This window comes from Mustela nivalis (assembly GCF_964662115.1).
Source record: "Mustela nivalis genome assembly, chromosome: 2".
Lineage (NCBI taxonomy): Eukaryota > Metazoa > Chordata > Mammalia > Carnivora > Mustelidae > Mustela > Mustela nivalis.
The window spans coordinates 7,541,280-7,558,472 of NC_139021.1; the positions used below are offsets into that span (position 1 = coordinate 7,541,280).

At 48.6% G+C, this 17,193-nt stretch overlaps 1 protein-coding gene and 1 pseudogene across 4 annotated transcripts in view; one reads left to right on the forward strand and one right to left on the reverse strand.

The window, feature by feature from the left end:
- Positions 1-17,193, forward strand: part of ZFAT (zinc finger and AT-hook domain containing) — a 183,147-nt gene that overhangs the window by 79,406 nt on the left and 86,548 nt on the right. For all 3 annotated transcript variants that reach the window (XM_082721605.1, XM_082721606.1, XM_082721607.1), the window contains exons 8-9: positions 14,366-14,453; positions 16,265-16,414. In XM_082721605.1, the coding sequence (XP_082577731.1) occupies positions 14,366-14,453; positions 16,265-16,414 (238 nt within the window). The remainder of the gene's footprint in view (positions 1-14,365; positions 14,454-16,264; positions 16,415-17,193) is intronic.
- LOC309860611 (peptidyl-prolyl cis-trans isomerase NIMA-interacting 4 pseudogene) lies at positions 1,393-1,837 on the reverse strand (annotated as a pseudogene). The gene has a single exon. The product of its transcript is annotated as a peptidyl-prolyl cis-trans isomerase NIMA-interacting 4 pseudogene (transcript).

Sequence of the window (17,193 nt, forward strand, 5' to 3'; positions counted from 1 at the left end):
ATAGTGAATGAATGTTTATTCTTACAAATTCTCACGTTACTCAAGGGGCCGACACCCGAGTGTGATTTGAGCCTTGTGCAGGTTCTGAAGGAGGCCTCCCTCCCACCCCGGCCCCAGGTGCCGTTCTGCCTTAATGGTGTTCCTTTTCATTACCACAGCACAGAAGGAGGCTTTGGAAACTTGGCATACTTCAACTGTGTTCTGGCACGGAAATCACTCACGTTGTGGCACTTTCTGTTGCTAATGGGTGGAGTTGGAGGGTTGCAGGTGCGGTGGGGAGGGTCAGGACCCGTGCTTCGGGGTTGGATGCCCCCCGCTAGCGACTCTAGCACTTGCACGGGCTGTGGATATCGGGGCAAGTCACTTGCCCTTTCTGAGACTTGGCAGCCTTCTGTATGAAATACATATTTAAAACTATATGTTTGTCTACTACATAGACATGCCGTATATCTGCACATACATGCACAGACACATGTACAGGTGTGTGCACATGTTTGATACATGGTTGCAGACACAGTGTATGTTTATCTATGTGTATAGATCTCCTGTGGTCCTGGGAGGATAGAGAGGAATGTTCTGGCAAGAACCTGGCTCAGTGATTGTGTTGTCGACCCGGTGCCCACTGCTGTCTGTCACGTGTGTTTCTCTCTCTCTGAGTAGGCCACCAAGGCTGGCTCTTCCCATTGCCTTACAGAATTGCTGGATTGGTAGTGCTTCCAGTATTGTCTCGGGCAGGGGAAACTGTGGCGGCAGAAATCATTACGATGACTTTGCTAGAAAAGTATATAAGGTCAAGAGGGAGGGAGACCAACATGGGGAGAGGATGCTGGGAGCAGACTTGGGGTGTGGCATTTAGGGCCAGGAATCCCGCTGTGGGTTTTAGTTCTCGCTCCCCCGTTCGCCATGCATCTGACTTCAGGACGCGTCATGTACCTGCCCCGTGCCTCAGTTTACCCCCCCTTGGGAGGGTGAGGGGAGAGAATATTCGTAGATGTCTCAGAGCGATGCCTGACATGGAGTAAGCATCGTGTGCCGCTGACTATTAGAATCACTCTCATTTATTCCACTTACCATCTGGGGGCGTGCCGCTCTGTGTCGGGAGACTTGGGAACAGAGGCTGAAGGCTGACATGGAAGAGGGAGTTGTCAGAGCCCTTCAGTGTGCGGGACCGTGTTCCGCCACACCCGTTTTCCGTGCCCCTCGCGTGTGTCAGAGGGACCTAGGTCGAGTGCAGGCATTTTCTTGGGTCTGGGTGCTGATGCTCGGCCTCCTGGCCACATCCCTGGTCCTCACGGTCATCAGGGCCTGTTGGGGACACATCCTAAGACCTTAAGACCCAGTTTCACATGCTTTCATTTATTTTGGTAAAAGCGGCGTTTATTTATTTTTTCAGTCTTTTGTACAGTTTTATTTTCTCCCTTCAACCATAATAACATGATATCTGAATTTTGTCTTAACTGGCGGGTCTGTAAACATAGGCTCATCCAGCCCACTTACAGGCAAGGCAAATGCTGCTTCTTGAAATGGTCACCATGGAACCTCTGGTCCTCCAGCCCAAGTTGCCCCCTTGCCTGGCTTTAGCTTCACTATACTGTGTGGCCACTTCATTGAATCTCCTCCCAGCCTTTAACTTTTCCACGGCTTCCATGATTTTCCCATGTTTTTCACACAGAATGTGTCTGACCTTTACCGCACTGCCACTACCTTTGGGACCCTGAGCTTTCTTGTCAGAACCGTCACTCCCAGAGGCTGCTCCCCCTTCCCCCCCTTTCCCGGAACCACTTTTTCCCTTGGGCGGCATCTTCGGAGCTTGCGGCAGAACCCTCTAAAAGCGGCATTTAAAGACGTTTCTCCTCTCAACTTTCTGTGGTTGTGTCTGCATGTCGACACTTAAGAAGACATGCTGGGGACGGGGGGACGGTGGTGACACAGTTGGTTCTCCTCTTGCAGTCCTGGTCCCCCGTCTTAATTCTCATATCACCTCTGGGAGGTGGGAGTATTTCCTTCGCCTCAGTGCAGGCACGAGGTGGCTCGTCCCCGGTCACACTGTGGTCGGGGCAGACCGTCAGCCACGCCCTTCTGGCGAGTCTCTTGGACACCTGTGCCCTGTTGGAAGGAACGTGCTCGAGTCGACTTTGTCCCGTGAGAGCAGAGGCTGCGTGGATGCTTTCCGTGCTGTGTCTCGTGCTACACTAGTGAAACGTCCCCGAGAATTCCCGCAAGAGAGGAGCAGGAACAAGGCAGTGTGACTCTGTGGGTTTCGTAAAAACAGGGTGTCCTGCTTCTCATCAACACTCACGTTTTCTTAGAGGTTGTTGTTGTGTGATTTCCCTCCTTGATGTTTGCATTTCTTCCATTGGAGGCACTTTAAAAGGCGAGTGTGCTCTCGTGCCCTGAAGCTTGCCAGTGCAGGCGAGAGCTGCCATCCTCTGCGCGCAGGGCATGGGGGTTTCAGACATGGGTCTGACCCCCGGCTGCCTCCAGGGGGCTGTTTCCAGGGGGAGGGTGGGCGGCGAGAAACAGAAGGAAGTACAGCAATGAGGGAGGTGAGTGAGGCCAGAACACTTGCCCTTCTCCTCTCACACTGCCCCGGAGAGGTCAAGGTGAAGGGAAGGGAGGGCTGCCTGGAGGAGGGGTCCTGAGCTTGGTGAATAGGACTTGCCTAGGGAGAGGCGTTGTGGGGGTGGGGAGCTCGCAGGAGGGTAGGTAGCACACCCCAAGCGGAAGCCTTTTGTATTCACACCAGGATATTGAAAACATTCCCATGAAGCACGCGGACTCTGTTGCTGATGTACTTAGATGGCATTTATGGAAACGGGTTCCAGTATTTCGAGTTTAGACAACATTTGTCTTTTGAGCCTGTAATTTATTTCTGGAATGAAGCCGAAGTTACCAAGGAAATGTTGACCCGGTGGGGAGATCTTCCGTTAGCTAACATTGCCTCCTTACCCCTCCCCGAGCCCTAGGCAGTCGCTAATCTGCTTTCTAGTTCCATGGGTTGGCCTGGCTAGGAACTTTGTATGAAGGAAATCGTGCAATTACTAAATAATGGCAGAGTCAGTAAATACCCTGTTTTCTCAGGCTTGTGGTGAGGGTCCCACGAGAGAATCGAATGACCTTCGTGTTGTAAAGGTGCTGAGCTGAGGACTCTGGTCAGAGCAGGGTCCGCCTGACTTGGGAGAGAGGTGCTGTTGTGACCTTGGCCTTGGCCTGGGGCTTGGTTCCCTTATTTTTTCCCCAGAGAGATGGGCCAGGTGTGTGGAAAGTCTGGTTGGACTTTCACATTTCATCCAACACTTGCCTGTCTTCAACTCCAATTCCCATGCAGTACAAAACAAAGGAAGTTTTAAATCGAATCCCTGCCCCATCCCAAATAGGTCTCCCTCCAGGTCCAGTCTAGTTGCGGTAGGGCACTGGGATAATTTGGCTGAGTTGTCTATTTCTGTGACTCTTAACCTGCTCTTTGCTAACGATGTGCTCAGTGGTCAGAAGGCGTGAGTTCACTTAATACAGTCTCTCCCCCACATCCCTCTCCTGAGGATCTAGGGGGTGTGACTTACAGTCCAGGCTGCGTTAGCATCAAGGAAAAGTGGAGAGCCAGCCGAGGGCAGTCGTTCATGCTGTTGCTGGAGCAGGCCCCCTTTTTTACAGCATTGCGCAGAGTTGGTGCGGGGGAGACGGGAAGACCATGTGAAATGCCGGGGCTTTGGGCTCTGGTGGGCTGTAGCTCAGAGCCATGTCCACCTCCCTGATCTTGGGCATTTGCCGAGTCTCCACTTTCTCATTTGTAATATGAAAACTGGGTACCATCTCTGGCCTCTCAAGGTCGTGACATAGAAATTAGAAATCGTATGGCATACCCAGATCCGCTTCTGCGGTCTGCAGGTCACGATCCATGAACTGGTTTAGTTGTGAAACAGTTTAGTTGGTCACAGCTAGTAAGTGCCTCTTAAAAAATGAAATGCCATAGAATAAAATAGAAATTACTAGCATTAGACACCTCTTCCTGAGGTTAAGTATTGTTTTCTGAGACCTTTGTTTCCATGTTTCAAGATTTATTTTAGAGAGAGAGAAAGAGTGGGCTTGGTCTGGGGAGAGGCAGAGGCAAAGGGAGAGCGAGACTCTCAAGCAGACTCCACACCCCATGCAGAGCCCAGTGCGGGGCTCGATCCATGACCCCGGGATGAAGACTCAAGCCGAAACCAAGAGTCAGATGTTTAACCAACTGAGCCACTCAGGTGCCCCCGTTTCCATGTTTCCGTATGTTTACGTATCAGTGTAGGTGCTTGTGTGTCCCAGACGGCAGTGTCAAATGACCTCCTGTGGGTCCCTGTAAACGAAGTTTTTGTTACTGACCCAGCTGATATAATTCATGACGTCCTGAATGAGAATCACGTGGGGGTGAGAGGGCGCTGAGCTTATGCCTCCATTGTAATTCGAGGGGGACCAGGGAGTCTGCCCTTAGGTTCCTCCTGATAGATAACGTGAAATGGTAAGAAATGGAACGGAAGGTGGATGTTCACGATAGGTCAGTCTTTTCCCTTTCTCTCCAGCTTGTGTTCCTTCTAAGAAGACCTCATGGGTAACCAGCCGATCTGAGGGTACTTGTGGCTGTCACAAGCCCACCGTGGGGACAGGACATGTTTTGGTGTCACCTGCTAACTCGACCACTCATAGGGTATGGCTTCCTTTCCTGACTTCTCTGATACCTGGTCTGTGAAGCGCCTCTGGGTTGTTGGGTTGTTGTGGGAATTTAGTGAGATGGTGTTTGTGAGGGACTTGGTGCAGGTCCAGGTGCGCAGGGGAGCGGCCGGTCTGAGCCAGCTCGTCCTGTCCTCCTCCTGAGTAGTGGGGGCGGTGGTGGTAGCGGGGCGGGGCGTGGAGGCAGCACCCAGCCGTCCAGGGCGGCATGGTCTCTCAGCACACATTTCAGATTCCCTCTTGATCCCTGCCTTTGGAAACTGTGAGCTCTGTTTTTGGCTACAAGCGTACACACAGTTAAAACCTCTTACTCGTACTTTTTGGAGGTAAAGTAACATGTTGCCAGCAAAGCATAAAGTAGAGGGAGCTACCTCCGGTAGCTTTCTAGAAATTGACAGATTCGTCCTTTTTTCCCCTCAGTGGTCACAGACCAGTTGGTTTCTCTGTGGCCCTGTCTGGGTGCGTGTCCACAGTTCCCCAGGCCTCGGGCTCCCAGAGTTTCCTGTGTCTAAAATGCAGCTTCCCGTGAGCAAGGCTGGGGTCTAGGCTTGAAGGGGGTCACCTGGCAGAACAACGCTGCTTTCAGTGGACGGTGGGATCCTTGCATTCAAATCCCAAAGGGAGCATGTTTGGTTTTGTGTGTGTGTGTGTGTGTGTGGCGGGGCAGCAGGCTTTTTCTAGCCTGTTCAAATCAGTCCCAATTCAGTGTCCCCTTCTTTGCCTCTGTGTGGTGGCAGCTCGCAGTAGCTCACGGCTGCTGGAGGGCAGGCAGTGTCCCGTACTTCTGTCCTCGGGGCAACGCCTGGTGCATAGCAGGGCCCTTGGCCCCCATGACCATGCTTTTATTCCTGGGAGCTGGTTCAGAGTGGGATCTCCCACCCTCTGTTTTAAACTTGACATCACGTGTCTTATAGGAGTGGTACTTACGGGAGAGGTCATACACTTGGTGGCTGGGGGCAGGCTTGGTATTCTCCACCCACTGCTAATTTCAGACTTGAGAACTCCCAGTTGCTTTGGGGGCCAAGGCCCCTGCCCTCCAGCTGAAGACCAAGGCGGAGTCCACCCAGACGTGAGAGCGGGGGGCCCCGAGCTTGGGCCCTGGGCCATGCCCACACCCCACACTGTGGCCACAGACTCCTGCTGACACCTTTCTTCTTTCACAGGGTCCTTGGTCCTTTGTTGCTTTGAAGGCCATTTCCACGGGGCACAAACAAACTCGGCGGGCTGGGCTCCCTCACTGTCATTACTGTGCGGCCTTGTGCTCTCCGCCTCTGCCAGGAACTCTTCTCACAACCGCTCGTTTTAAGTTTGCTGTGTCAGGTTGGGTTTTCATCTCCGGTACGGAACTGAGGCTTGGGGAAAAAAAAATAAATGAGTCCTCAGAGCGCCCCCTCCTCCCACCGCTGTGTCCCACCGCCCGTGTCCTTTTGACGGTCTTCAAAGGCATCAAGAAATGAGGGCCCTGATAAGCTCTAAGATAAATTGCTTTCAGACTATCGGAGATTAAAAGAAAAAAAATCAAATAGCAAGGACTGAGGGGAGATGACTGTAAACTCCTTCAAAGCCCTGCTGAACGCCTTCATCATCTCTGCTGATGAGGGCACTGGGGGCAAGTGGGGGTGGTGAGAGGCCTCCTCCAGGACGCCCACCAGGCAGGCCCAGGGCGTCTTTCAGAAATGGTCTGTGGGCACGAGTTCCTGTGTGCAGATTCAGGGAGTGATGGGGTGAGCGGGAAGGGTCGGGCAGAGGAGGACAGTGATGGGAGCACCTTGAGAAGGCGTGAGCCCCCAGCGTAGCCTGGCTGGAAGTCTGTGGCACTGGCTGAGCCACAGCTCAGGACAGTGTCACGAGAGCCGCCCGGACCCCTGCACGCCTGAGCTCAGCAGGACTCTCTTGGAACCCAGACGCTTTGTGGGACATGTAGGTGGACTGATGGTTCAGAGGGACTGTTGCTAGGTGTTGTTTTTGTTTTTGAATACCAAGTACCATTCTCCTAAGTGTGCTCCAGGGAACCCCCGTTCTGGAGATGTTCCGCAACAGCAGCAACTAATCTACAAGGGGCTTCGGAGGGTGCTCATGGAGACCCCCCGTCCCGGAGATTCCCGGCGTGCACTAGCCCGCAGGGGGTCTGTCATCTGAGGCCAAGCTGCGTTAACAAGGCCACAGCCACTTAGCAGCATCTCTCAGATTTGTTGAGGGCTCCCTAGAGTCCAGGCTCTATGCTAACAAGCTCTTTATGTGTGTTGTCTCTTGATAAGCTTTATCTTTTAGGTTCGCTGCAGATGGACCAGAAGGTACAGAGATTTCGCTGTCCCTAGACAGGCACAACCTACCCCACTCCTGATGTCCCAGAGCACAGGTGCACACTGACGCATGATGAGCACCCAGAGTCGAGTTTACACTCGGGGTCATCTTGGTGCTGTACGTTCCGTGGGTGTGGACAGACGTGTGAAGACTCGTGTCCGCCATTATTGTCATTGGAGAAGAGTTTCAGTGTCCTAAAATCCTCCTTGCTCCCCGGGTCATCCCTCTCTTCCCCCTACATCCTGGCCACTCTGGATCCTTCCGCTGTCTCCATGGTTCGGCTTTTTCCAGAACGTCATCGAGTTGGAGTCCTACAGTTTGGAGCCTTTTCCCATTTGGCTCCTTTCACCTAGTTAACAGGTCCTTGATTTGTGTCTGATCTTAGTGGGAAAACTTCTAGTTTCTCATCATTAAGTATGATGTTAGCTTTGTTTTTTAGATAATCTCCATCAAGTTGAGGACGTTCTCGCCTCTTCTTGTTTACTGAGATTGTTTATCATGAATGGATGTTGAATTTTACCAAACTCTTCTTACGTTTCTATTGATATGAGCATGGGGTTTTTACTTCTTATTCTATCGGTGTGATAGATTTATTCTTTGGTTTTAGAGCATTGAATCAGCCTGACCACCAGGGATACATCCCATTTGGTTGTGTTGTTTGGTTCTTTTCACACGTTGTTGGGCTTGATGTGCTAATTTTTTGCTGAGGATTTTTGCATCTCTGTTCATGAGAGATACTGGCCTGTAATTTACTTTTCCTATAATGTCTGTTTTGGGTATTAGGGTAATGCTGGCCTTTGTAGAATGAGTTAGGAAGTTTAATTATTCTGTTTCTGTTTTTTAAAAGGAATTGTAGAGAATTGGTATAATTTCTTCCTTACATGGTATTTTGAAAGATTTTATTTATTATTCATGCGAGAGGAGCGCACGAGTGGAGGGGAGAGGCAGAGGGAAAGGGAGAAGCAGACTCCGCACTGAGCAGGGAGCCCAATGCAGGACTTGATCCCAGGACCTGGAGATCATGACCTGAGCCGAAGGCAGACGCTTAACTGATGGAGCCACAGAGGCTGCCCCTCTTCCTTATATGTTTGGTAGAATTCTCTTGGTACTTTTTGTTTTGGAAGATTATTATTATTTTTTTAAAGATTTACCTGTTTTGAGAGAGAGTGCCTAAGAGTGAGGGGAGGGGCAGACGGAGAGGGGAGAGAGAGAATCTCAAGCGGACTCCTCGCTGACCGTGGAGCCTGATGCAGGGCTCAGTCTCGCGATGCAGAGTTCATGACCTGAGCCAAAACTGAAGTTCAGATGCTCAACCAACGGAGCCACTGAAGCACCCCTTGTTTGGCAACATTATTATATTGGTGCCATTTTTTTAACTAGAGATAGGACAGTTATGACTCTTTCTTTGGGGGTATTGGCAGATTGTGTCTTTTAAAGAATTGGTCTGTTTCATCTAGGTTGTCGGATTTGTGGGCATGGATATATTCATGGTATTCCTTTACTGTCTTTTTCATGTTCAGGGGATCTGTGCTTTGTCCCCCTTTTCAGTAGTATCTTCTCTTTTCCATTTCCATTTCTTTTATTAGTAACTTGCGGCCTCTCTTTTGCCTCAGGCTTCATGATTTCAGTGATCTTTTCAAAGCATTAGGTTTTGGTTTTGTTGATTTTTCTCTGTTGATTTCCTGTATACCGGTATGTATTTTCAAGTTTTTATTTAAATTCCAGTTAGTTAACATATAGTATGATATGGGTTCCAGGAGTAGAACTTAGTGGTTCATCACTTATGTAACACCCAGTGCTCACCCCAACAGGTGCCCTCCTTAGTACCCATCACCCCTCTAACCCAGCCCCCCGCCCTCATCCCCCCAGAAGCCTTGGTTTGTTCTCTCTAGTTAATTGTCCCTTATGGTTTGCCTCCTTCTCTTTTTTTATCCTCTTCCCCTATGTTCATCTGTTTCTTAAATTTCACATATGAGTGAAGTCATATGGTATTTGTGATTTCCTATTTTTAATTTATTTGATTTCTGTTCTAATTTCTAATTTTTTTTTTTCTGCTTAATCTGGCTTTAATTTACTCATCTTTTTTCCTACTTTCCTAAGGCGGAAGCTTAGATGGTTAATTTTAGGTCTTTCTTCTTTTCTAATATTACACATTTGGCATTATATAAATTTCCCTCTAAGTACAGCTTTCGTTGCTTTTCATAGATTTTGATAACTTGTGTTTTCATTTTTATTTAGTTTAAAATTAAAAAAAAATTTCCTTAGAGTTCTTCTTCGACTTGTTCTTTTAAAAGTTTACTGTTTAATTTGTGCATATTTTGCAGTGTCCAGCTATGTTTCTGTTACTGATGACTAGTTTAATCCATCAGGGTCTGTGAGCAGACTCTATGATTTCTGTCCTTTTCAGTTTGTTGAGGGGTATTTTGTGGACCAGAATTTGGTCTATTTTGGTGAATGTTTTATGTGACCTTGAGAAGAATGTGTATTCTGTGGCTGTTGGATGAAGCCGTCTATAGATGTCAATTATTGCCAGTTGATTGATGGTGGTGTTGAATTCAACCGTGTTCTTACTGATTTTCTGCCTGCTGGATCTGTCCATTTCTTACAGAGGGGCGTTGAAGTCTCCAGCTAAAGTAGTGGATTCAACTATGTCTTCTTGGAGAATTGATCCCTTGAACGTTATGTGGTGTCCCTTTTTATAACTGGTAACTATCCTTGAAGTCTGTTCTGTCTGAAATTTATAAAGCTACTTCTCCTTTTTTCTGATTAGTGTCAGCGTGGTATCATTTCCTTTTAATCTGCATATGTCTTAGATTTAAAGGAGGTTTCTTACAGCCAACATATAGTTGAATCTTGCTTCTTGATCTATCTTGGCAATCTCTGTCTTTTAATTGGTACATTTAGATCATTGATAGAGTGAATTAATATTGATCATATTTGTTAGTGTTTTCTATTTGTTGCCCTTGTTCTCTGTTCCTTTATGTTCTGATCTTTTCTGTTGTTTGTAGTTTTATTTATTTATTTTTTTAAGATTATATTTATTTTTCTGAGAATGAGAAAGAGAGAAAGAGCATGAGCTGCGGGAGGGTCAGAAGGACAAGCAGACTCCTTGCTAACCAGGGATCTTAACAAGGGGCTTGATCCCAGGACCCTGAAATCATGACCTGAGCCCAAGGCAGATGCTTAACTGACTGAGCCACCCAGGCATCCCTCGTTTGTAGTTTTAATTGAGCATTTTATAGGATTTCATTTTCTCTCCTTTCTTAGCATTATTAGTTACACTTTTTAAATTTTATTTTATTTATGTATTACTTTTTCTAGGGGTTACCATAGAACTTGTGGTATACACTTATATATGATCCAAGTTGATTTTCAAATAGCACTGTTCCACTTTATGGATAGTGTAAGTACCTTGTAATAACAAAATAATCCCAATTCATTCTTCATACCCCTTGTATCACTGCTGATACTTATTTCACTTTTATATAAGCATATGTATACAGAAAACTTATTGAATACATTGTTGCTGTTATTATTTTGAACAAACTTTCTGTTAGAACAATTAAGATTAAGATAAATGGGGACGCCTGGGTGGCTCAGTTGGTTAAGCAGCTGCCTTCCGCTCAGGTCATGATCCCAGCATCCTGGGATCGAGTCCCGCATTGGGCTTCTTGCTCGGCAGGGAGCCTCCTTCTCCCTCTGCCTCTGTCTGCCTGTGCTCGCTCTCTCTCTCTGATAAATAAATAAAATCTTTAAAAAAAAAAAAGATTAAGATAAATGTTTATATCTTACCTTCACTTCTTCCTTCTCTAGTGCTCTTTCTTTATGCAGATCAATCTTCTAGCTTTATCTTATTTTAATATGTTTTGTAAGACAGTTCTTAGCAGTAACAAATTCCTTTAATTTTTGTTTGTCTGAGGAAGTCTGTATTTCTCCTTCCTTTTTGAAGGATACTTTTGCAGGGTACAGAATTCTGCATTGGTGTTTTTCTTTTTTTCTTTCAGCCCTATAAATATTTCACTCTGTTCTCTTCTTGTGTGGTTTCTGAGAAGTTGGGTATAATTCTTACCTTTGCTTCTCTAGAGGTGAGGTGTCCTCCCTGCCAACCCTGGCTTTGTTCAGTACTTTTTATTTACCTTTAGGTTTACTGTCGTTCAAACATGATAGGTTTAATTTCTTTGGTATTATTCCTATTTGGTGTTTTCTGGGCGTTTTGGATCTGTTTTGGTGTTTGACATCTCATAAGGGAAATTCTCAGTCATTATCATTTCACGTATTTCTTCATATCCTTTATCTCTTTCTTCTCATATTCTCACTACATGCATTTTACACCTTCTGTCGTCCTACAGTCTTTGGATATTCTCTTCTGTTTCCATCAGTCTTCTTTCCTGACTGCTTTTCAGTTTTACAGATTTCTTTGGAGATACCTATAAGCTCAGAAATTCTTTCCTCAGCTGTGTCCAGTCCCTTACTCCTCCATCGGAGGCATTCTTCACTTCTGTGGCAGTAGTTTTGATCTCTAGCATTTCTTTGTTGGTTCTTTCTGAGAATGTTCATGTCTCTGCTTTCGTTATGGGCTATGTCTTTTGCCTCCTCTCTGCATCATCTAGTAGACCCTGAGCATGCGAATCAGAGTTGTTTTAAATGTTCAGTCCGGTAATCCCAGCATCCTTGCCTTATCTGAGTCTGGTTCTGTGCTTGCTCTGTCTCTTCAAACTATGTGTTTTGCTTTTTAGTGTGTCTTGTAATTTTTTTCTTCCTTTAAAGCTAGGTACAAAGAACTATATTAGGCCTTTATTAATGTATTGGTAAGGTGTGGGGTTGGGAGCTCATTCTCTAGTCTGTGATTAGGTCTCCGTCTCTTGGTGAGTCTCTGCCCCTGGACATGAACGTTTCCAGTATTTCTCGTTTTTTTCCCAGCTCCTTTAGGTGGGGAAGGATGGCTAAAGGGGTCTGGGTTTGGTAGTGTCCTTTCTCACACGTGGAAGAATGTAGTAGGTGGCTGGAGGTGGGTATTTCCCTTCCCCCAGGTAGCTTAGTCTCTAGTAATGCCCCAGCAGGTTAGGTGCTGGTTAATTGGTTTCCCCTGATGGCAGGCCTTGTTAAGAGGAACAGAATGCTGTGGTGTATTTCAAAATGCACCCCCTACCCCCAGGTCCTGGTTCTCAGAGAGCTTTTTGCTTGTGGGTTTGTGCTCCCAGAAGTCATGATTCTCTGCCTTCTCTCCAGCTTGGGGGGCAGTGGCTTGCCCTATAATTTAATGGATCTAATGGATTAAGAAGAGTTGTTGCTTTTTCAGTATGTCCAACATTTCATTTGTTGTTAGGGTGGAGTGCAGATTTCCAAGCTTCTTATGTGCTGGGCCGGAAATTGGAAGTCCACTTTATGTGTTTTTAATTTCCTTTTTCCTCCTAGCAAGGAGGCTGTTTTTATTGCCATTTTATAAACGAAGAAACCAGGACATTAACAGGTGAAGTCACTTACCCAAAGTTCCCCAGCTAATAAGTGGTGAAGCCAGAATTTGGACCTAGGGACTCAGAGCCATGAGTCCATACTCCTAGTCACTGTCTTGTAGGAGCAGGAACTCTGGAGTACACAGGTCTGGTCTGGACACCTACCTCTGCTCTCTGGGGGTGGTGTGAACCTTGAACAGCTTCTCAGATGCCTTGTAGGATGTGGTGTGAAGAGCACAGCACTCTGCATGAGGAAGTTTTTAAGAAATGGTTGCTATTGCTGTCATGATTTATTGGTGTGAGTAGACTGCATTGTGGGGTGACTGACTCATTCACAAGACATGGAGAACACTTGGTACAATGTCGAGCTCCTTGTAGGTGCTCATTCAGTGGTGGGAACTCGTCCTCCTGTACCTCAAGGTGAGCAGGGACTGTTAACATCCTAGAACATGCAAGAGCCCGAAAACTTTCCTTGTAGCCACAGCTCCTGCCTTTCTTGTGGGCTCGTGCAGTTTAACATAGGTCACACTTCGCAGCTCGTCGTGGGTTCATGGTGTTTCTCCGCCTGGTGAGCTTGTGCTAATGCTGCCTCATTGGTGGTCTTTCCTGGTGGGGACGCTGAGGGCGGGTGGGAGCAAATTCCCACGCAGTGCCCTGTGCCGTCTGTCTGCCCCTCCCCCCGTCCGAAGCACCTGTTGCCCAGGTGGAGGCTGGCTGTGGCCTTTCCCTTTGTCTGCTTGCCCCCTATATGAGCCCCTAGGGCCCCCTGCCTATGAGTGGGTTATCGCCTCCTAGTTCTGGAGGCCAGGATTCCAAGATCGAGGTGCCGGCATGGTTACTTCTTCCTGAGGACTTCCTGAGGGAGAGTCTGTTCTTTGTCCTTTCTCCTAGCTTCTGGTTTTTTCCAGCAAAATCTCTGTTGTTCCTTGGCTTGCAGTCTCGTCACCTGGATTACCTGGATTTCTGCCGCCTTCTTCACGTGGCATCCCCATGTGCATGTCTGTGCCCAGAGTTCCTTTTTTTAAAAATCAAGACACCAGTCATGTTGGATTTGCTACCACCACTGCCCCCCGCCCCGCCCCACCACCATAACTTCTGCAATGACCTATTTCCAAATAAGGTCTCATTCTAAAGTACTGGGGTTTAGGACTTTAATATGAATTTTGCAGGGGACACAGTTGAACCCATAACACCCACCCTTTGGGGGAAAATTGCCATGTGAAGTAGCCCTACAGTGAGCTGAAGGAAAAGGTGAGCAAAAGCTACAGCTTGACCATTCACAAGAGCCTCCCGTATAGTGAGAACGTAGCGTGGCAGTTAGCGGGGTCAGTGAAGCAGGGAGCAGGGCGGAATGAACTCCTTACTCGCAGCCTCAGTGGGAGGCGGGCCTTGGGAGTCGTAGGAGCTGTGGGGGTGGGGGGAGCATCTTGGGTTCAGAAACTGGCTCTTCCTCTCAGACGTGGGGCTCATCACCCTTGGCCTCCTGTCTTAATCTGTAACATGAACATCAGGATGCCTATCCATTAAAAGTGGTGCAAGTCTTAGTGAAATAACTTCTATGAAACCCCCCACACGCCACGCAGAGAGCACTGGAGGACATAATACGCGTTGGGTCGTGGAGCAGCGCTGGTCTGCACGGTAGACCTCGAGGCCAAGCCCTGCGCTCTGCCGGCCTGGCCGCCTCCATCGGACCGTCACCTGTAAGCCCCGCCCCTCCCTTCTTCGCTCCGGAGCTCCCCAGGCTGTGTGGGGCCAGGTGCAGGCGGCATGTCACTGTGTTTGCAAAGGTGCACTGTGGTCTAGCGGTGGTGGCGGCAGCCGTGGTGGTGGTGGCGGTGGTGGCGGTCTTCCCACGGAGCCCAGGTTTGAATGAGACACTCCATTGATTATGTTCTCTTTCTGTTAAGGACAAAAGGAGTTACTCTTGTCCAGTGTGTGAAAAGTCTTTTTCAGAAGACCGATTGATAAAGTCGCATATCAAGACCAACCATCCTGGTAAGGTTATGTGTTTTGGAGGGGGGATTAATTTGAAAGGGCTTTTGTTTACTTTGAAACACAGCATTATCTATCAACTGCACGGAATGGGAATAAAGGGGGATGAAAGGATGAGTGAACTCGAGGGACGTGATTACGTTAGTTTAACGTTGGGAAGTTGTTTTAATTCCTTCATTTTATCCTTTCCTCTGGTCTTGGATAGATCTCCCCACACTCCCGTCTCCCTCCTCCCTTTGCGTGTTCACTTGGAATGCCTTTGGGTGGGTCACTTACAAGGAGGTCTGACCTTGACGCCACTCCCTGGGAACCCACGAAAAGTTTGGTGCCCACCATGGTGGTCCGTGAGGGGTGCGCGCTCGCAGGCTGAGGAGCCTTGCTGAGCTGGAGTGACCGTCGCCTCGGGTCTCCCCACATGGGTCTCTTTGGCTACTCGGAGGTGTGAAGCACGAGCCGCTTGGGTATTTACGCCTGTCACACCTCTGTTTTCACCACCTGGGACACATTTCCTCCACTCCGCTAATTCCTGTTCATTCTCTATGTTCTTCCTTGGAGTCCCATCCTTGGGGAGGATTTGGGGGCTCCCCACTTGGGGGAGGGCCATACCCCCACCCTCTGTGCGCTGACCCTTGTGTTCAGGTCATTGGCACTTCTCCTGCCCTCGCTCCCCGTGAGAACCTTGAGGAAGGGCCGCCATTGTTACGGTCTAGCCCCAGGTCCCCAGCCTCCCATCGGGCAGGCCCGAGAGGACTATGTGTGGTATAAATGAGGAACAGGTAAGCCAAGCACCTTTCCCCGCATCCGTGTCCCCTTTGTATCTGCTTTATTTTGTATCTGCTCCTGGGCTAGGACACCGACTCGCTGATTATAAGTGATATGGAAGAAAAGTAAAGAAATAACAGAGTTCACCAATACTTGTGTTTTATCTGGGACCAGATGGAGCCTTAAGACCTTCATCCGTGTGGGAACACATAGATTATGGGATTCTCTGATGGCCTCATTCTGGCCTGTCACCGTGTGTCCAGTGTGAGCCCAGGACACTCATCTAAACCGGCCACCCTGTCTCAGGAACCTTCAGACCAAAGACAAAGGTGTGCTTTGTCTTTGGTCTGAACTTCAAATATATACAAAACACAGAATAATACGAGGAACCCCCACAGGTGCCATACTCATGTGCATTCTGTCAGACCGGTTTCGTGTCTCAGCCCTCCAGACTTTTTGTTCTAGAATATCTTAAAGTAGGTCCTGCACTTAGATCATTTCCCTGTAAAAAGAACTTTGGGATGCTAATCAAGTTGTTTTTGGAGTATAAGCAAAACAAGCAGAATTAATTGATGGTGTTTCTTTATTACTCCCTAGCATTAGTTCATTTAAAATGTCCTCAGTCAACACAAGACTGTGTGAATCAAGACCCAGGCATGTTGCTTTTACTTGTTATGTCACTTGAGTTTCTAATATCCTGTGGTTCACCACACCTCACGTTTGTTCCCGTGACATCCGTTCCTTGGAGGGACCGGGTCGCTTTTCATACATGATTTCGTGTCCTGCATTTGTTTGAAGGTGCCTCATGGTCTTGTTTCTCCATCCCTCACATTTTATGCTCATGGGTATTTAGATCTGAGACATGATCAGAGTCTGGTTCAATTTTCAGGCATGAGTTCTGTCACGTGACTTGGGGGGGGGGCACGTATCGATCGGCCACGTGAGCACTGCTGGGACCAGCCAGGGTGTTGGGGTGCGGTCACAAGGTTCCCGGATGTCTTGGGGGGACCGATCCTCTTTGGCTTCTGATGATGCCCCTTCTTTCCTTCTAGAGGTGTCCATGAGCACTATTTCCGAGGTGCTCGGGCGGAGGGTTCAGCTGAAAGGTCTGATCGGGAAGCGAGCCATGAAGTGCCCGTACTGCGATTTCTATTTCATGAAGAACGGCTCCGACCTTCAGCGTCATATCTGGGCTCACGAAGGTGAGTACTCCTCTCCTAGGTGGACCCCCATGTGCGTTTTGTGCCTCCATTCCCCATGTGGGCGTACTTGACGAGGAAGCCATCCTGTCATATGCCCGGCGGTTAGACGTCCTTCCGCTTCCTGAACCTTCCGAAGAAATGTGTCCATTGGCCGGCGAAGCTCAGGGCGTTCAGTCGCTGCCCGTTCGGGGGCAGCTGCAGTGAGCGGAGGTGTGTGCATCTCCTGGATGTTTGCTGAGCTCCCGCCTATGACTTAGGAAGCTGGAGTGCTGCAGGCAGAGGGCTCCTGGAGAGGACAAAGGACGATGTGTTTTCTGCAGGGAGGACTGAAACACCTGTTCTCAGGCCTTGGGGAGGCACCGTCAGGGAGGGAGAGGCGAACAGTTCAGTAAATAGTGGAGTAGGGACCCAGCCAAGACAGAAAGAGCAGAGCCCAAAGCCATGGTTGGGAGGCCATGTTTATCTACCAGGACCCAAGCACCTGCCCTCTGTGCGCCAGGCACACCCCGCAGCCTCGGTGAAGCCTCGATTTCCTTCACTGCTACGTCTTGGGTCTTGTAGACAAGGGGTGAAAATGCTGGGCGCGCAGTGTGTCGGTCCTCCCCGTGCTCAGGATTGGGCACCGTGTCCCTCCTCCTGTACACGTTACTCTGGGTCTCACGTTCTTTTTGTTTTGCAACTCCCTCTGGGCGGCGACAGACACCATGGCTTCTCATCTTCAGAACCCTTCAGGGAGTGAGTGCTCCAGAGGAGGCCCTCAGTAGGTGTCTGTCGAGTGA